The sequence below is a fragment of the Capra hircus genome, chromosome 13 (assembly GCF_001704415.2).
Source record: "Capra hircus breed San Clemente chromosome 13, ASM170441v1, whole genome shotgun sequence".
NCBI classification, from domain to species: domain Eukaryota; kingdom Metazoa; phylum Chordata; class Mammalia; order Artiodactyla; family Bovidae; genus Capra; species Capra hircus.
This window is the reverse complement of record NC_030820.1, coordinates 59,917,720-59,937,960: the sequence shown is the minus strand read 5'-3', so window position 1 is coordinate 59,937,960 and position 20,241 is coordinate 59,917,720. Positions and strand designations below refer to the sequence as shown.

At 49.2% G+C, this 20,241-nt stretch overlaps 1 protein-coding gene across 4 annotated transcripts; it reads left to right on the top strand.

Moving 5' to 3' along the window:
- RBCK1 (RANBP2-type and C3HC4-type zinc finger containing 1) lies at window positions 904-19,086 on the top strand. 4 transcript variants are annotated; one of them, XM_018057665.1, is made up of 13 exons: window positions 904-954; window positions 1,532-1,630; window positions 3,031-3,175; window positions 10,696-10,789; window positions 10,893-11,091; window positions 12,243-12,364; window positions 12,445-12,618; window positions 13,791-13,951; window positions 14,957-15,068; window positions 15,695-15,874; window positions 16,633-16,731; window positions 17,080-17,223; window positions 18,395-19,086. In XM_018057665.1, exons 2-13 carry the CDS (start codon window positions 1,609-1,611, stop codon window positions 18,473-18,475), a joined length of 1,533 nt encoding a protein of 510 aa, XP_017913154.1. In that variant the 5' UTR covers window positions 904-954; window positions 1,532-1,608; the 3' UTR covers window positions 18,476-19,086. The 4 variants fall into 4 exon arrangements, 3 of the variants coding, with proteins under 3 accessions (XP_017913154.1, XP_017913153.1, XP_017913155.1); XR_001919049.1 differs by lacking the exon at window positions 904-954 and having other exon boundaries at window positions 1,401-1,630; window positions 16,633-16,741; window positions 18,395-18,478; XM_018057664.1 differs by lacking the exon at window positions 904-954 and having other exon boundaries at window positions 1,401-1,630; window positions 17,119-17,223.

The window sequence follows — 20,241 nt, the reverse complement described above, 5'->3', positions numbered from 1 at the left end:
ACAGTAGTAGATATAATGGTCATCTGAGTTAAATTCACCCATTCCAGTCCATTTTAGTTTGCTGATTCCTAGAATGTCGATGTTCACTCTTGCCATCTCCTATTTGACCACTTCCAAGTTGCCTTGATTCATGGATCTAGCATTTCAGGTTCTATGCACTATTGCTCTTTACAGCATCGGACCTTGCTTCTATCACCAGTCACATTCACAACTGGGTATTGTTTTTGCTTTGGCTCCATCCCTTCATTCTTTCTGGAGTTACTCCTCCACTGATCTCCTCTAGCATATTGGGCACCTACTGACCTGGGGAGTTCCTCTTTCAGTATCCTATCATTTTGCCTTTTCATACTGTTCATGGGGTTCTCAAGGCAAGAATACTGAAGTGGCAAGAATACTGAAGAAAATTTCACTAAGTGAAGTGGCTCAGTCGTGTCCGACTCTTTGCGACCTCATGGACTGTAGCCTACCGGGTCCTCCGTCCATGAGATTTTTCCGGGCAAAGGTACTGGAGTGGGTTGCCATTTCCTTCTCCAGAGGATCTTCCTGACCCAGGGATCTAACCCAGGTCTACCTGCATTACAGGAAAACGCTTTACCCTCTGAGCCACCGGGGAAGCTTCATTAGTGGCCCAATTAAAAGGTGGAGAGTTAACCGCCGAGAGGCAGCGTCCAGCTGGCTAAGGGTGGGTTCCTGAGGCTGCCCAACCTGCATTTAAATCCGACTACGTGGCCTCGGGCAGATCAGAAACAGAGCCTCGTTTTCTTCTGCCAAAGGAGTAGGGACCGGCAAGCCGACCAGTGCTGGGGCTGCTGAACTGAGCAAGGGCGGTCTCCGCGCCGCGCTCCGCCCTCCCGGTCCAGTCCCCGCCTTCCAGGCCTAGTCCCCGCCCTCTCGGCCCAGTCCCCGCCCCTCATGGCCCCGCTCCTCCCCGGCGCTGCTGGCTGGACCCAGCGGGTGAGTGAGGGTCACAGTGTCCGTGTCTGGCCGAGGGCGGCGTGGGAACGCCCCGGACGGCGGGACAAGAGCGCCCTGGATTCCCGTGACCCGGGGCGGGGGCCGCCGCTGGATGGTCGGGCGGGGGTGGCGGGGAGACCTGGATCCGGGGACAGTCTTCCGCCCCACTTCCGGAGCCGCCACTTTCACTTTCTTTTTCGCTGAAGCTGCCGCGCTCCTTCTCATGACTGACAGGGGCCGCCGCGGGCGGGAGGGAGTTGGGCTGAAATCCCGCACCCCGGAGGGCGCTCCCGCTCCCAGCAGGGAGAAGGGCTCCGGCCCAGCGCCCTGGCTGTGCGGCGCCGCTCCTCCCCTTCCCCGCAGCCAGGCCTGTCCAGTTTCCTCTGTCTCCCAGAGCCGGCTCGGCTTGGCGCTCCCTCTCACCTCCCACCCATTCCTCCTCCCAGGCCCCATCCCCGGTCTTCGGGTAATGTGATGCTACCCGATTGCCACCCGGGACCCTGAGGCACCAAGAAGGCCCGGGCCGCGCCAGAGGCCACCGGCTGGGGCTGAGTTTCTCGTGGTCTGCCCGTCCTCCCAGGTGACTGGGAGATAGCATTTCCCCGGAGCTGCAGCCCGCCCCCCTCCGCGGGGGAATGGGCACAACCACGCCAGATGGACGAGAAGATCAAGAAAGGTGGGCACAGCCTGGGGGCGGCTGAGAAGCTTCGGGTGGGAGGTGGGCCTTGCCAGAACGCGGCCTCTCCTCCAGAAGGGCCTGGGAGAGAGGTATTAATCTGTCCTCCTCCTGCCCACTTGCCTCGCAGATTCCTCCCTTGCAGGCCGGTTGCTTCCAAGGGCATCTTGTCATTCTTTTATTTGATGTCCCTAAGGCCTTCCATGGGCCAGCTCTGCTGAGAAGAGGGTGGGGAGCTCCCAGAGGGCAAGAGACCACCCATGCTAGTGGGGGAACCAGACCTCAATTGACCTGAATACCAGGGTCTTTGCCTTCCACCTCGCACCTTCCACTCAGGTTGGAGAATTTAAGTTAGGTCATGTCACCAACCTGCTCACATACCCCTGTGTTTGTTCTTAGAACAGAAGCCTAGAGCAGTTGGGTAGCCTGCATGCCTGCTGACTTTGCTCACTTCTGCTTTTGCTCATCTCTGCCTTCCCCCATCTGCCCCCTTGCTCATTCTGCTGGAGCTTCATCAGCTTCTCTGTTCTAATCCGACCATTTCTTGACCAAGGCCTTTCATTTTCTCTCTCCTTGGAACACTTTTCCCCAACCAGGTCTTGACATTATCCAACACCTCCTGCTTCAGGTCTCAGCTTCAGTGTTACCTCCTCTTCTCTTTCCTCATCTTATCCTGTTCATTTCCTTGCCAGCATGAATCACAGTCTGAATCTTTTGCTTTTGTTAACTTGTTAGTTGTCTTCTTACTGGGCTGGGAAGTCCATGAGAAGAGGGCCCCGTTTATCTTATTCACTGCTGAAGCCCAGTTTCTGTGACAGTAATTGGCAAACAGTAAGACCTCAATCCTAAAGGAAATCGACCCTGAATATTCATTGGGAGGACTGATGCTGAAACTCCAATACTTTGGTCACCTGATGCAAAGAACCAATTCATTGGAAAAGACCCTGATGCTAGGAAAGATTGAGAGCAGAAGGAGAAGGGGGCAACAGAGGATGAGATGGTTGGATGGTATCAACGGATATGAGTTTGAGCAAACTCCGGGAGATAGGCAAGGACAGGGGAGCCTGGAGTGCTGCAGTCCATGGGGGTCACAAAGAGCTGGATACAACTTAGTGACTGAACAGCAAGAGCTCAATAAATGTTTGTTGGATAAACAAGTGCAAGTATGGGGGACCTGGGAGCATGAAGGGAAAACAGAACCAAACAAGCAGGGGTGGGGAGTGTCAGCGAAGGCCTCTCAGAAAAAAGGGACTTTTAAGCTGGGTGCTGAAGGATGTGTGGGAGTTTACCAAGAAGACAGAGAGGAAGCAGCATGTATAAAGAATCACCTCCTTCCTCACCCTCTTTACCCCCAAAGAAAAATAAACCCTGTGCTAACCTGCTTCCACTGTGGATTTCAGCTGAGGAGGTAGCCCAGAGACTCAGCCGAGCAGTGGCTGGTGGGGATGAACAGGTGGCTATGCAGTGTGCCATCTGGCTGGCAGAGCAACGGGTGCCCCTGAATGTGCAACTGAAGCCTGAGGTCTCTCCGACACAGGACATCAGGTGAGGAGTGCGTGGCTGACCAGGAAGCCCAGGGTTCGGAGCTTCCTGAACCCCAGTGGGCTGCAATGTAGTGTTGGCCTGTAGAACAGTTAGAGCTTCCCTGGTGGCTCAGTGGGTAAAGAATCCGCCTGCAATGAGGGAGACACTCCAGTATTCTTGCCTGGAGAATCCCCGTGAACAGAGGAACCCGGTGGGCTGCAGTCCATGGAGTCACAAAGAGTCAGACATGACTGAGCAACTGAGCACATAGAACAGTTAAGTTATCCTTAATGGCAGGTTCTTGTGTCAAGAGCTCTAGCTTCAAACCCAGCTGTCACAAATCAGCTCTGCGATCTAAGGCAGGTCATTTCAACTCTCAGAGTTTTTTATTTTTTATTTTTAAAATTTTTATTTTTACTTTATTTTGCTTTACAATACTGTATTGGTTTTGCCATACATTGACATGAATCAGTCATGGGTGTACATGAGTTCCCAATCCTGAACCCCCCTCCCACCTCCCACCCCATATCATCTCTCTGGATCATCCCCGTGCACCAGCCCCATGCATCCTGTATCCTGTATCGAACATAGACTGGCGATTCGTTTCTTACATGATAGTATACATGTTTCAATGTCATTCTCCCAAATCATCCCACCCTCTCCCTCTCCCACAGAGTCCAAAAGTCCGTTCTAAACATCTGTGTCTCTTGCTGTCTCGCATACAGGGTTATCATTACCATCTTTCTAAATTCCATATATATGTGTTAGGATACTATATTGGTGTTTTTCTTTCTGGCTTACTTCACTCTGTATAATAGGCTCCAGTTTCATCCACCTCATTAGAACTGATTCAAATGTATTCTTTTTAATGGCTGAGTAATACTCCATTGTGTATATGTACCACAGCTTTCTTATCCATTCATCTGCCGATGGACATCTAGGTTGTTTCCATGTCCTGGCTATTATAAACAGTGCTGTGATGAACAATGGGGTATACGTGTCTCTTTCAATTCTGGTTTCCTCGGTGTGTATGCCCAGCAGTGGGATTGCTGGGTCATAAGGCAGTTCTATTTGCAATTTTTTAAGGAATCTCCACACTGTTCTCCATAGTGGCTGTACTAGTTTGCATTCCCACCAACAGTGTAGGAGGGTTCCCTTTTCTCCACACCCTCTCCAGCGTTTATTGCTTGTAGACTTTTGGATCGCTGCCATTCTGACTGGTGTGAAATGGTACCTCATTGTGGTCTTGATTTGCATTTCTCTGATAATGAGTGATGTTGAGCATCTTTTCATGTGTTTGTTAGCCATCCGTATGTCTTCTTTGGAGAAATGTCTATTTAGTTCTTTGGCCCATTTTTTGATTGGGTCGTTAATTTTTCTGGAATTGAGCTGCATAAGTTGCTTGTATATTTTTGAGATTAGTTGTCAGTTGCTTCATTTGCTATTATTTTCTCCCATTCAGAGGGCTGTCTTTTCACCTTGCTTATAGTTTCCTTTGTTGTGCAGAAGCTTTTAATTTTAATTAGATCCCATTTGTTTATTTTTGCTTTTATTTCCAGTATTCTGGGAGGTGGATCATAGAGGATCCTGCTGTGATTTATGTCAGAGAGTGTTTTGCCTATGTTCTCCTCTAGGAGTTTTATGGTTTCTGGTCTTATGTTTAGATCTTTAATCCATTTTGAGTTTATTTTTGTGTATGGTGTTAGAAAGTGTTCTAGTTTCATTCTTTTACAAGTGGTTGACCAGTTTTCCCAACACCACTTGTTAAAGAGATTGTCTTTTTTTTTTTTTTTAAGAGATTGTCTTTAATCCATTGTATATTCTTGCCTCCTTTGTCAAAGATAAGGTGTCCATAGGTGTGTGGATTTATCTCTGGGCTCTCAGAGTTTTTTTTTTTTTTTTTAAATTAAAAAATGGAGCAGTAATAGTAGAGCTGTTAATAGGGTTGTTAGGAGGTGTATTAGAATGATAGGTCTCATAGAACAGGAAAAAACATATTAACAGTGGCATAAACAAGTTTGATGGTAGGCACTCCAGATGTGGAAGCTCTGCTCTCTGTAGTTCTCAGAGCTCCTGCTTCTTTTGTTTTATTATTATGCCATTCATGACCTCCTTTCTCAGGTTCACCTTATGATCCAAAATGGCTCTTCCCGTTCCAGCCATTGCATCACCATTCTTGTCAATAGGAAGGAAGAAGGGCACACCCTCCCACTCTCCTCTTAAGAACACAGCTCACAAAATTGCACACACTTCTTCCACTTAACTCCCATGGCCAGAACTTTTTTGCACAGCCACATGCAGCTTGAAGGGAGGCTGTCTGCCCCAGGAGACTTAAACTTGATGCTGAAATACTCAGTACAGTGCCTGGCACATATTAAACACTCAAATGTTTTTTTCCTGCTGTGTAGTAAGACACTTTTACAGTTTCTAATTTTCAGTATTGGATCCCATTTGATTTTTTATTGAGATATAATTGACAGACCCTATTCATCAATTTAAAGTGCATAGTTCAAGGCTTTTAGTATATTCACAGTTGTATAACCATCACCATAACCAATTACAGAACATTTTCATCATCCCATTAAGAAACCCCATACCCATTAATAGACACTCCCTATCTCCCGAGTTTTCTTTCCTCAACCCCTCAACCTTAGGCAACAACTAATTTACTTTCTTTCTCTAGAAATTTGCCTACTTTGGGAATTTCATATAAATGAAATGGAATTATACACTATGTGGCCTTTTGTGTCTGGGCTTCTGTCACTTAGCAGCATGTTTTCTAGATTCATCCATGTTGTAGCATGTATCAAAACTTCATTCCTTTTTATGACTGAATAATAATCTATTGTGTGGTTATACCATATTTTCTTTATTAATCAGTTGATGGACATTTGGGTTGTTCCCACTTTTTGGCTAACATACACAATGCTGCTATGAACATTTGTGTACAAGTTTTTATATGGACATAATTTTTTCCCCAGTTTTATTGAGATATCATTGACATATAAAACAGTTAGTTTAAGGTATTGTGACTTACTTACAGTAAGAAGGGTATATTCTTCCTGTTCTTGGCACTGAGCTGCTAAAACCCTTGGAATTTCTTCAGCTATGAGAATGATAAAGGTGCATTTTGTTATGTTAGTGAGGTGACTCTTGGACTTGCCCTAAATTGCCTAAGGTTGGAGGCTGGTCATAAGAGGAGCCAGCCCTGTGGTTAAAGAATTGGAACTTTCAGTCTCATCACCCTGATCTCCAGGGGAGGGGAAGAGGGCTGAAGGTTGAATCTCAGTAGCCCATGGATTAATCAGTCATGCCTATGTAATGAAGCCTCCATGAACACTCAAAAAGACAGGGTTTGGAATTTGGAGAGAATGATGCCCTTTCTCACATACCTTGATCCGTACATCTCTTCCATTTGGCTATTATATCCTTTTATAATATAGTAAGTAAATATTTCTCTGAGTTCTGTGAGCTGTTCTAGCAAAATAGTCAACCCATGGAGGAGGTCGTTGGAATCCCTAATCTGTATCCAGTAAGTCAGAGAACAGGTGACAACTTGGGGTTTCGATTGGTGTATGAAGTGGTGGGGGCAGCTTTGTAGGACTGAGCCCACAGCCTGTGGGAGCTGACACTGTCTCTGGGTGGAGAGGGCCAGAATCAAGCTGAATTGTAGGATGCCCTGCTGGTGTCTGAAAATGGCTTGGTGCTATGTGGGAAGGCTTCCCTCTCTTTCCCCTTCCACGTGTTGGAAATTGAGCCTCAGAACCATTTTAGGTGTATGACATATGCTTTAATATCCACGGTAAGTTTAGTTAACATCCATTGCCTGACATAGTAACAAATTATTTTTTTCTTGTGACAACTTTTTAAGACTTACTCTCTGAGCAGTTCTCAAATATACGATATTGTTAACTATGGTCACCATGCTGTACATCTCTTCTCCAGAACTTGCTTATCTTAAAACAGGAAGTTCGTAGCTTTTGGCCACCTGCACCCCCACGCCTCCCCAGTCGTCTGTTCTGTTTCTCTGACATTGATTTTTTTAAATTCCATATATAAGTGGTATAATACAGAATTTGTCTTTCCCTGTCCGATTTATTTCGCTTAGCACAATGTCCGTGTTGTTGCAGATGCCAGAATTTCCTTCTTTTTATGGCTGAATCATATTTCATTGTGTATATATATGGAAACAACCTAAGTAAAGAAACTGTGGTGTGTATGTATACAATGGATACCTATTTTCATTTCCCATTCTATGGGTTGTCTTTTCACTGTATTGATAGTGTCCTTTGAAGCACACGTTTTCAATTTTGATGAAATACTGTTTATCTGTTTTCTCTTGTTTGTGCTTTTGATGTCATCTAAGAAACCACTGCCTCATCCATGGTCATAAAGGTATACCCTTATTTTTGTTTTTAAAGAGTTTTATAGTTTTAGCTCTTGCATTTACATCTTTGATCCTTTTTGAGTTAACTATGGTGAACTCAAACTGTAACTTTGTTACGGTGAGAGACAGAGATCCAACTTCATTCTTTTGCTTGTGAATATCTAGTTGTCACAGCACTGTTTGTTAAAAATAAAAAGACTGTTTTGTCTGTGTTTAATATCTTGGCACCTTTGTTGAAAATTATTTGACCATAAGTCTAAAGTTTACTTCTGAAACCTAATTTCTTGTCTTTTGCTCTATATGTCTGTCCTTATACCAGTAAGACAGTTTTGATTATTATAGCTTTGTAGTAAATTTTTAAAACAGAAGCATAAGTACTCCAACTTTGTTCTTCTCTTTCAAGATTTTTTTTTGACTATTCTGGGCCCCTTGAATCTCCATATGAATCTTAGTGTTAGTGTGTCAATTTCTGCAAAAAAATGTGAGCTGGAATTTTGACAGGGATTACATTGCATCTGTTGATCAATTGGCCATTTGATTTCAAATAAAATACTTGTATATCCATTTCTTGATATATCCACTTAAGATGGTATCTGTGTACATATCTTGTCATGAAAAATGAGGAATTTAACATACTCATCTCACTGATCCCTTTTCCTAACTTCCTGGGTTTTCTTAGTACTGTAGTAGAAGTGCTCCCAGTTGACCTCCACTTGATTCCCCCAATTAAATGACACTATAGTTGCTGCTGTAAAACATACCACCACACACAGCTTGTTTATATCAGTTGTGCTTGTTATTTCCATATTATAATTTAATAGCTGTTATATCAATCAATAAAACACGAGTGCTAAAAGAGAATTTTGTCTATGAAAACTTAAACTGATTGCTTTAGAAAGACAAAATAGAGATGAGGCACCAAAAAAAAAAAAAGCCATTCATTTGAGGGTGAGTGAATTGTGAAAAAAAAAAAAGGTAAAAATCCAAAAGGGCTCTCTGTACTCAGATGCTTTGAGAGTCTTACGTTCTTGCTCCACTTTAAAGAGGCTGATACTAGAGATCAGAAACCGTTGTATAATGGGTATAGTTCATACAAAAAGAAAAAAAAAATCATGGGAAACTCCAGTAGCAGATTTGTACTAAATAAAAAAAACAGTGGCCTTTTTGCCTAGAGATTGGCCACTGAATGTGCATTTGTATCCTGTAAGGTAAAATTAAGTGTTGGAGTCTGCAACTGTGTCTGCATTTCTCTGCTGTAATGAATTTTCTGACTAACTGATCACTACTGATCTGGTGACGGCAGAAATGAGGGCTCCAACTGTGCTTCTCTGTTACTGGTGTTAAGGTTATAGCTTTTATTTTATTTTTTAAATTTTATTTATTTTTTGATTCTTAGTTGTGACACACAGGATCTTTGATTTTCATTGTGGCATGCAGAATTTTTATTTTAGTTGCGGCATGCGAACTCTCAGTTGTGACATGTGGGCTCTAGTTCCCTGACCAGGGATCGAACCCGGGCCCTCTGCACTGGGAGCTTGGAGCCTTAGCCACTGGACCACCAGGGAAGTCTTGGTTATAGCTTTTAGATTTTGTTTTCTAAGTAAAATTAAGGCTTCTATGCTTTGCTCTAGGTTGATACTAAAAACGTAAACCCAGTAAAATAGCATTTACAGTATTTTGATTATGGAAATATTACTCAGTATAAAATAAGTAGTGCAGTTGACACTGTATCTTTCATGTTTCAAAACCCCTGTTGCTTGAAGAAGAATGTCTTGAAGGTTAAGATCTTTAAATTTCCTTTCCTTCTTTAAATTCCCTTTTAGTTTTCCATTCTGCATCAGACTCAGCTATTCTTGTTTCTTGTGTTCAAAGACTTTTCATGTGGAGAAGTGGATGGTAAACGTTTGTTGTCTTTACGTGTCTAAAACTTGCTCATTTCATTGATCGTTGGCTAGATGTTGAAAATCTTTATCCTGAGAAATTTTGAGGGTATTTTCTGTAGTATTTTAAAGCAAGTCTCAGATTTTAGCTCATTCATAAGTACCTTGATATGTCTTTAAAACTAATGGCTTAAAAAATAACCTCAATACCATTATTACACCTGAAACATTAACAACTCCTTAAAATCCTCTGATATTCTATTTGTATTAAACTTTCCTCGATTATCTCATTAGCATTTTTTATAGTTGGTGTGTTCTAATTAGGAGCCAAATGAGAATCGACACACAGCATTTCTTAATGTTATCTGAATCTCTTTTACCCACTTTCTCTATTTTTAGTGGCATTAATTTTTTAGAAATCTGGTTTTTGATCTCCAGAATTCTCCCACATTCTGAGTTTACGAATTGCCTCCTTGGAGTGTCATTTGGTATTTCTCAGTTTCCTTGTGAACCTGTAGATGGGTCCTGTGAAGGTTAGATGAGTCAGGAGTTACTGTTAGATTCCCAGCAACTCTTCTTCATTTTCTGATTGTTTTTTGTTGTTCTTGCTTTAAGGATGCACCATTTTCCCAAGTTGCTCTGGAGGTTCTAAGCGGGCTTTTTCCTGTGTCCTGAAATCAGTTCTGTTTTTTCATCTCAGCCATCCATTTTCGTGCCATTGGTCTTCCCAAACAGTTTTTACACCTTTGAGAAGGTTGGTGTTTAAAACCACTTTCTCTGAAATACTTCTGTTTGGATTTCAATCCTGCCTCTTAACAGTTATTGTTTACTCAGCAGAGTCACTATAACCTCTCTGTGCCTCTTGTTTTTATCTGTAAAATAGGGGAGATGACAGTACGTGTCTCATGGGTTCATTGAGAGAACTGAGTTAATACGTGTTAAGTGCTTTAAAGAGTCTTAGCAAAAAAAAAAAAATAAATAAATAAATAAACATATTCAAACCAATAAAGAGTCTTAGCATACAGTTAATAACAGCTGCTGTGGTTTGGTTAAGGAGCCAATAATAGCCAGTAATACAAGAGACTGGAGGGGCCAGCGCATTAAGGCCCTTGATGCCACAGTGAGTTTGGGTTTTATTCTGAGAGCCGTGTGGAGCCATTGCAGGGCCTAAGCAGCGAGTTCTGATCCAGGAGGAAGCGCAGGGGAGTGGGAATCCAGGAGCTAGCTGGTGGTTGAGCTTGGACCTTTGTCCAGAGCCCTTGCCCTCCCTGCAGGCTGTGGGTGAGTGTGGAGGATGCACAGATGCACACGGTCGCTATCTGGCTCACCGTGCGGCCGGACATGACGGTGGCCTCCCTCAAGGACATGGTGAGTGAAGGGGTGAAAGGGAGGGCAGAGGTTCCCCTTTTGCCCCCACCTGTCTCTGCTCTGCTCCTCCCTCCCCACGCTTCCTGTCCACCCTCCCTGACAGGTGTTCCTAGACTATGGCTTCCCGCCAACCCTGCAGCAGTGGGTGATTGGGCAGCGGCTGGCTCGGGACCAGGAGACTCTGCACTCCCACGGTGTGAGGCGGAATGGGGACAGCGCCTACCTCTACCTACTGTCTGCCTGCAACACCTCGCTCAACCCTCAGGAGCTGCAGCGGGAGAGGCAGTTGCGGATGCTGGAAGGTAAGGCTCTGCTTCCTGGTGACGTGGACTCCCCTGTGGTCGCAGAGCAGGAAGGAGCGAGGAGCAGAGCACAGGGGCTTTCCATCAGGGACTTGCCTGGAGGACCTTATCCATAGTGGGGAAGAGAGGACAAAGGACACCCCAGGAGGGAGCCACCTGGGGAACCCTTTAGAGAACAGCCAGTCTGGGGGAGAAGGGCTGAGTTCAGTTCCCACCCTGGCATTTATCAACTCCTTGACCTCAGGCAAGTTCTCTCCTATCTCTCCTCCTCAGTTTTCTAAATCTGTAAGTTGGATGTAATAGCTAGTTTTTAAATTTTTTACTTCTTATTTTGAAATATTTCAGACCTACAGAAAAGTTGCAAAATTGTACAAAGAATTGCATAAGGAATTCCCATGTACCTTTCATGTGGATTCCCCAAATACTAATATTTTGACTGTATTTGGTTTATCATTGTCTCCATGTAAAATTATTTATTAATGCCTAAATAATTTTTGGAACTGTTTTGAGAGTAGATTGCAGACATGATGTCCCTTTTCCCTAAATACTTCAGTTTATATTTCCTTAAAAAGAAAAAGGTCATTTTCTTCCATTTATTGTACAGTTAGCAAATTTAGGAAATTAATTTTGATACATTACCACTATCTAATGTGCAGATCTTGCTCAAATTTTACCAGCTGTCTCACTCATGTCCTTTATAGTGAAAGACCTGGCTCTTGGCCTTGGTGTTTCTCAGTCTTTTTCAGTCTTTGATCTCTGGTCTTGACTCTCCAGGCCAGTTTTGTTTTTAGCTTTTCTGTCCTATGTGCCCTTGGGAATGGATTCAGATTCAGTATTTTGGCAGGGCCACTTCAGAAGTGTTGTTTATCCCTCTTGGTGTGGACACTTGTGTGGACACTTAGGCCCACAGGAGATCTGTTTTCAAGCAGGGTTCTTAAGCCGGGTGGACCTAGGAGCAGTGGTGGGTGGAAGGAGGGACTTTCACCCTGTGGGAGCCCGGATGCTCAGCCATGGCTGGGCGCACCTGGCAAGACGGAGCTAGAAATTCCTTGGAGCAGAGGGAGAGGATAGAAGGGGGGTTTCCTGGCTGGCTCAGGGTGTGGATGATATTGGCTACATGGATCCACCACCCCTTGAACCCTTTTCCCCAGATCTGGGCTTCAAGGACCTCACGCTGCAGCCACGGGGCCCCCTGGACCCAGTTCCCCCAAAGCCTGAGGCCCCTCAAGAGCCGGGTCGGGGGCAGCCTGATGCAGTGCCAGAGCCCCCGCCGGTAAGCTGTCCCACATGTGCCCCTGTGCCCCGCGCCCCCCCCATTTAGTCTCCCTGCCATCACTGCTCCTCTACCCCCAGGTGGGCTGGACGTGCCCCGGCTGCACGTTCATCAACAAGCCCACTAGGCCCGGCTGCGAGATGTGCTGCCAGGCGCGGCCCGAGGCCTACCAGGTACCCGCCTCGTACCAGCCAGACGAGGAGGAGCAAGCACGCCTGGCCGGTGAGAAGGAGGCGCTGCACCAGTTTGAGCAGGTGGGCGCCGAAGTCCCCGGAAAGACACCTGGAGCCTGGACGGGGGAGGCATAGGCCAGAAAGGGAGACACATCCACATTGCTCCTGCCCCCGTTGCTGCCCCCTTGTGGTCACGCCGATGGTGGTGACCCTACACTTGACTGTGACCGGCCTCTCCCTGAGGTCATTCATACTATCGCTGAGACCCTCTTCCCCGGCTGTGATGCACATCCAAGCTTATTTGTGCTCCCCCCTCCTCCGTCCCCGTGAGCTGTGGCGCCACCCCTGGCTTTGACTTACTTTCCCATCGTGCACTCAAGAGTACCTGGCTCTGACCCCAGCATCCTAGACAAGACCCAGACCACGCCCCCGCTTTATCCAGCTGTGACCTAGGTCTTGCTCCATTAGCCCTGACCTCATCCTGAATCCTACTATTCCTGACCCCCACCCCTCCACCCCTTCCTTCCTGGCTGTAGCCCTCCTAGACTTCCTGAGAGCCTGGACCCAGCCCCTCGCTGCCCAGTTGGAGGCTGACCCGCCCCTTGTTCTGCCCCATCACACCGTCGTGTTACACACTCACAGATTACGTAGATACGTAACCCTGAGCGGTTTCCCATTCTGATCCGATGTCCCCATCCCGCCCTTGGACCCAGTGCTGGCCGTGACCTCACTGCTGGTCCCATCTACAACCCTGGCCCAGACCCCGGCCTCTCTCCCGCCTTGCTCTGCTCCCTCGCTTTATCACCACCCCTCAACCCCTTGCCTTTCCCCCTGTAGCTACCCCTGCCATACTTCTCGGCAGAAATGGGAGCCCTGCTACCCCTGACTCCCCACTCAGACCCAGACCCCATCTCCCCCTGACTTGACCCTAGGTTTTAGCCTTAAACTGCCCCTGCCTGGCCCACCTCCTGCCCCACCCCTGTGTTTGGTCGCCTCGCTCCTGGTCCCACCCTTATCATCATCTCCAGAGCTTGCTCACTGCCTGCCCCATGCCCAGCCCCACCCTAACCCCAGAATCCTTCCATGAGCCCCCCTTTGCCTCCCGTTAGGTGGTCTGACCCATCCCGCCCCCCCCCCCCACCGGGTCCCGCCCCCCCCACCCGGTCCTGATCCCCACCTGGTCCTGCCCCCTTCCTGGTCCGCCCGCCCCTGAGACCCTGACCCGCCCCGCGGCCCCACCCCCGTGTGCCCAGCTGAAGCAGCAGCAGCAGGAAAGCAACTATGACAAGCACGTGCAGCTGGATCAGCGGAGCCTGGTTCTGAACACCGAGCCCGCCGAGTGCCCCGTGTGCTACTCGGTCCTGGCGCCCGGCGAGGCCGTGGTGCTGCGCGAGTGTCTGCACACCTTCTGCAGGTGCGGCCCCGGCGATGTAGTACCCGAGGCTGGAAGGGGGTGGGGCCCAGGACTCAGAGCTAGTTGGGCATCCTCACAAACTTGGGAGGTAGGCACCAGTTCCTCGTCTTGCAGAGAAAGGATGTGAGGTACAGAGAGGCTGCACAGCTCAGACATTCTGGCGCCAGAGCCGGCACCTTTCTGTACCACCGCGGGACCCATGCAAGGGCGGTGAGTCCCTTGCCTGACAGCCTGGGCCAGCCCCGCCCTGCCGCCTGCTGGTGGATAGTCTGCCCTCTGAGGCTCTCCTCCTGGCCCTGGATGTAGAGAGCATGTCCTCCTTCACAGCACACATTTGATGAGCTGCTTTCGGTGCCAGGGACTGGACTAGGCCTGGGAATCCCCAAATGCCCACAAAAGCTCAGTTTCTGCCTCCTGAAGCTTACTTTCCCATGGGCAGGCGGATGTTAATCAGATAATCACTGATATAATTGTAAATTGTGTCATAAGTGGCAGTGGCTTTTAATAAGCAAAGGAGGCCCTGCCCTAGAACAGGTCAGGGAAACCCCTGGGGAAGCCGTGCTTGAGCAGACCAGGGGATCCACGGTGGGTATGTGCCTGGCCTGCCTGCAGCAGTAAGGAGTCAGTGTGTCTGGAGCAGAGGGATGGAGCAGGTGAGGCATAGGGACAGAGAGGTATTAGAGAGGGTGAGTCACCAGGGCTCTCCGGTTTGCTCTGGGTGGGGTCGGATGGGAGGCTTTGAGGAAGGACGTGGCCGATCCAGGGACTCCAGTGAGAGGCTTCTACAGTTCTCAGGTGAGGGGTGAGGCAACCTTGGCTGGAGCAATATGTATAGCAGTGAGGTGGACAGACAAGGTGGGTTGATGGGAGGCACCGGAAAAAGGAAGAAATTGGGGAGGAGCCAGCCTGTGGTCAGGCCTCACCATTCGTGGGCCGGAGTCCTCATGGGTGGGGTTCAGATGACCCCTAACTCCCACCCCTACCCCCTCCTCCCCCTTCCTTCAGGGAGTGTCTGCAGGGCACCATCCGCAACAGCCAGGAGGCCGAGGTGTCCTGCCCCTTCATTGACAACACCTACTCATGCTCGGGCAAGCTGCTGGAGAGGGAGATCCGAGCGGTAAGGCCTGGGGGACGGAGGGGCAGCCCCCTACCGCCCCCCCACCCCAGGGAACTAGGCTGGGAGCTGGCTGGTGGGAATGGGTTTGAGAGTCCCAGTCTTGGGTTCCAGACATTTATCAAGAGCCTTCTCTGTGTGGGATCCTGGCAGCCCAAGTAGTGGTCAGGATAGAAATTGGGGGAAATAGCTAGTAAAGAAACCACCCTTGTGAGGAAAAGACAGCAGAGAAGTTAACAACAGTGGGGAGAGGACTTCTGGGGCCAGATGGCCCGGGTGACCTCAAGGGCAGATACACAGCCCCTCAGTGCTTTGGTTTGCTCATCTGAAGTGATAGCAAAAGTGTTAGTGGCTCAGTCGTGTCCAACTCTTTACGACCCGGTGGGCTGTAGCCCGCCAGGCTCCTCTGTCCATGGCATTCTTTTTGGCCACGCCTCACGGTTCCCAACCAGGGATCAAACCGTCACCCCCTCCACTGGCAGCACAGTCTTAACCACTGGACCGCCAGGGAAGGCACTAACCTGTTCTTTGGATAGAGTTTGTCAACACTGCTGTGTTGGACTTCATGGGTTGGGGGCTTCCTGAGGGTGGCCAAGAGAGCATGCACCAAGGTTGTGGTCTGCTGGCAGCTCCTGAGCCCCGAGGAATACCAGCGGTTTCTGGACCTGGGCATCTCCATTGCGGAAAACCGCAGTGCCTTCAGCTACCACTGCAAGACCCCAGACTGCAAGGGATGGTGCTTCTTTGAGGATGATGTCAATGCGTTCCACTGCCCTGTGTGCTTCCATGTCAACTGCCTGCTTTGCAAGGTGGGGACAGGGACCCACCCTGCCCAGTCACTCTGGTCCTGCCAGGAGCTCAGTGCAAGTCCAAGCTTATTATGGGAATAAGAGAAGGGAGCTGGTATACTGACCTGGTTCCCATGGCTTAGAGCTGCGTGTCAGTGGCCGGGTGTGGCTTGAGTTCTGACCTGAGCCTAACTCTTAGATTGAGCCCTGAACCTGGACTGACCCTGGCCCAAGACTGAGCCCAGTCCTGCCCTCTGACTAACCCTGAGCCTAGTCACAGGCCAATCCCAGCCCTGGCCTCAGGCTGTCAACCTCTGTCCTGAATGAGCCCTGACCCCAAACCCAGACAGCCCTACCTAACCCTCACTTCAGGCCATCCCCGACAGTATTCTCTTAGCAGGTGACCACTATAGAGACTGGTCTAGAGCGGGTAGACAGGGCCGAGCCTGGTCGCAGTCCAGTAAGCTCACTCTTAGAACATTACCCCAGCAACCAGGGCAGAACTCAGCTGGGGACAAGGGGCTGTGCCCTGGGGGAGAGGTGCTTTAGGGATTTCTGTGCCTGTCAGGACTTAAATAGGTATATATGATTATTATCATATGTGATGACCCTTGCTTCACCACCCTGGCCTCAGTGTCCTCTTCTATAAAATGGGTATGTGGTTTACAAAGGAAGGCTCTGTCACTGACACTATCTAGGCATTAAGTGCTTGTGCGGATGCCTGCTTTGGCCCTAACTTTCTGGGAACTTTCTCATCTTGAGCGCCTCATCTGCTCCAGGCCATCCATGAGCAGATGAACTGCAAGGAGTATCAAGATGACCTGGCCCTGCGAGCTCAGAACGATATGGCTGCCCGGCAGACGACGGAGATGCTGAGAGTGAGACTGGGTCAGGGCTGAAGGCCGAGGATCTGAGTTTGGGGAGCAATGGGGGCTTCTTAGTCAGGGCTGTGGTTCATGCAGCCCTGGAGGTTCTGAGCGCCTGCTGGCATTTCTCCCGTCCAGAGACAGGACTCAGGACACGTGGTCAGGTGGCGGGCAGCAGGGAGTGTCAGGGTGAAGGGAGGAGACTGCAGACACAGGAGAGGAGGCTGCATGCAGCTGGGCCTGCGTAGAGCAGCATGGGAGAGTGAATCTGAGACTCTAGAGGGTGGCTGATTTCTCTCTGCAGTGGGGCGAGGGCCAGGGAGCGGGCTGGCTCTGAGGTCAGCACCTTCTCTGCTCCAGACCATGCTGCAGCAGGGTGAGGCCATGCATTGCCCACAGTGCCAGATCGTGGTGCAGAAGAAGGACGGCTGCGACTGGATCCGGTGCACTGTCTGCCGCACTGAGATCTGCTGGGTCACCAAGGGCCCCCGCTGGGGCCCCGGGGTGAGTGCCCTGAGAGCAGAGGGCTCAGGAGTACTGGGGAAGGGTGCCCGAGAGTAGAGTTTGGACAAGTCAGCCCATGGGCCAAGTCTAACCCCAGTGCCTGCATTTTTGAAGTTCGTGAACTAAGAAAGCTTTTTGCATTTTTTAAAATGGTTGAACATATCAATACCTATGGCTGATTCATGTTGATGTTTGGCAGAAACCAACACAATACTGTAAAGCAATTATCCTTCAATTAAAAATAAATTAATTTCTAAAAAAAGAGGGAGGCTTGAGGCTAGAAAGCCTGGGTTTTAACTTTTCCACAAACTAATTGTGCGTATATTCTTGATTAAATGAGAAAAATAAAAGAAATACAATTTTAAAAATGGTTGAACGTATTAAAAGGAGCATATTTTGTGACATGTAAAAATTATATGAAACCCGAAGTTTAGTGTCCATAAGTACGGTTTTGTGGGAGCCCCGCACATTCATTGGCATACAGTCTGTGGCTGCTTTTGTGCTACAAGGACAGAGCCCGTCTGGCTGGCAAAGCCTCAGATAACTGTCTGATCTTTTACAGAAGTATTTGCCCACCACTGCCCTAGAGGGTGCATGTGGGAGTCTGAAGTGGAGGAGTGGGTCCCTGGCTCTGGCGCACACTGACCGTGTGGTTATGCTGTTACTCCCTTCTCTGAGCCTCAGTTTCTTCTGTAAAATGGAGATGATAGCAGAGCCCATCTCAGGCTTCCTGTCAGAATCAAATGGAAAACATGCGAGAGCAGTGGTATCTGTCATCGTGAGGAGTGTTCCTGGAGTTGGGGCTGGTGGTGTTCATGTCCAGGCAGGCAGTGAGACTGGTAGAGGTGGAAGGAGCGCTCCCTCCTGCCGCCAGCGCGCTGACCCCCTCCAAATGTGCAAAAATTCATCAGGTCCTTTGCGGCTCTGGTTCTCAGGTTGGGTAGATAGAGACCACATAATTGAGGGTGCTACCAGAGACCAGAAAAGCCTTGAGAGCTGCCTCCATCTGGTAGCTGAGGCTATGAGGATCATTCTTAGCAGCAGAATGTGCCCAGGCCAAGACCCAGGGTGGGCGAGTGCGCTTCGTGTGTGATGGGGTGCCTGGGGCGGGGGAGGGGCACTGCTCTCTTCTCTGCCCTGACCTTCTCTCTTCTCCCCCCTCATTCCCTAGGGCCCGGGAGACACCAGCGGGGGCTGCCGCTGCCGGGTGAATGGGATTCCGTGCCACCCCAGCTGTCAGAATTGTCACTAAGCTGGGATGGCCTGGTCCCCCTGCTGACCCAGCCTCACATCTACAGGCTTCTGTGAGACAGGCCTGGTGCTTTGGCTCTGATTTCTGGCCGGGAAGATGCCTTTGCGCTCGGCTGAGACAGGGGCCCTGAAGTGGCCAAGGCCCCTGAGCTGTGTGGATGGCCTTGTTTGCTGTGGGCATTGTAAGGGCCCCGCCTGAGCTGGCCGTTGTCCGTGGCTGCATCTGCTCCAGTGCCTTTGTCCTTCCCCTGGGGCTCACCAGCCATACCTTTCATCTCTCTGCGGCTCCCATCTGTCTGACCCAGCCTTAAATATAGCCCCAGCCAGAGGCCTTGCTGGATGGAGCCTCTGAGAGCTCTGGATGAGTCCATACACCCCTCATCCACCACGCTCGTCTGCTGAGCACTCAGCCTGCGGCCTCTCCTACTGGCTTTCTGGGGGTGACTTTTCTCTGGCTTTGCTGTTGGAGGCCTGGGGGCCTCTTAGAATTGCTGCTAATTCTGCTTAGAGCCAGGAGGGAGACCTGGCATCCTGAAGACAGCCCAGCCAGTTTAGCTTCTGCACTCCCTCTTCGCTGCCTGTGTACACTGATTAAAACGGTTTTCCAGGAAGGCCTGAGTGTGATGTCATGAGAGAGAGCAGAGGGGTCATGGGCTGGGACTCTGCACCGAGACAGGCAGGGGCCCAAGCTCTCTGGGAATTGCAGTCAAAAGTTGATGTGTCACCCCTGTCAGTGTAGAACGAGGGTGCGAACAGAACACAGGGATCCTTGCTCTGGACTTGGCACCCCTGTACCCACTTGAGGGCAGCATGCTCTGGGTCAACCTTGACCTGGACAGGCAGCTTGCACTGTGTTGAGAGTCTGCCAGCTGGTGTCTGCAGGTGTGTGTGGGCTTCAGGCGGGGAGGCAGGGGCTGGGGCAGCAGCTACAGGCTGGCAGGAAATTCTTGCTGTGAATTTCTAGCCTCTCAGTGGGCATCCACTGTCAGGGAACAGAGATATTTCAGGAAGAGGTGAACGTGCCGCTATTGCAGGGTGATGCTGTGAGCATTTTTAACATCTGCGATAAGATGGCACATTATTGGTCCAGTGCTCTTTACTAGACCTATTCTGTGCTGGTCAGATGACTAAAATATGGTTCTGGGTGTTCATTCTGGAAGTTTTTACCTCCTACTTGGACCCCTCTAACTCCCCCCTGCCCCCAATGAAGGCCAGCACACTGTCTGAGCCAGGATGTGGAGCATCATTACAACAGGTGGAGGGCATCTTTGCGGCTCACAGTCTAGACTCCAGGCTCCAGGATTCTTGAAAGTGTTAGTCGCTCAGTCATGTCCAACTCTTTGGGACCCCATGGACTGTAGCCCTCTCTGTCCTCTGTCCATGGGATTTTCCAGGTAAGAATACTGGAGTGGGTTGTCATTTCCTCCAGGAATCTTCCCAACCCAGGTCTCAAACCTGGGTCTCGCATCTTATAGGAATATTCTTTACTGTCTGAGCCACCAGGAATTGGGGGATGTCATTTGGAGGGAGAGGAGGAGAAGGGCTTATTCTAGACCCTAGAAAGGAACTGCCATTCTGGTCCTGGGTGCCAAGGCTCAAGAGAGTTGACCTCAGGCTCTGTGAGCAGAGAGGTGAGATAATGTGAGCGCTTTCCTGCTCTGCATCAGCTCATAAATCATGAAGGCTTTCCCTCCCTGGAAGTAAGGAGGAGTCAGGCAGAGCCACTGACCAGAGGAAACAGCAAGCTGAGCTGAGCTGGGCCCCAGG

Excerpts from the sequence above, each read along its gene's own strand:
- RBCK1 (XM_018057665.1), top strand. The coding sequence starts at position 1,609 with ATGGACGAGAAGATCAAGAAAG. Across the intron at positions 3,176-10,695 it reads TCTCCGACACAGGACATCAG|GCTGTGGGTGAGTGTGGAGG; the intron begins GTGAGGAGTGCG and ends CCCTCCCTGCAG. Across the intron at positions 17,224-18,394 it reads GCCCCCGCTGGGGCCCCGGG|GGCCCGGGAGACACCAGCGG; the intron begins GTGAGTGCCCTG and ends CTCATTCCCTAG.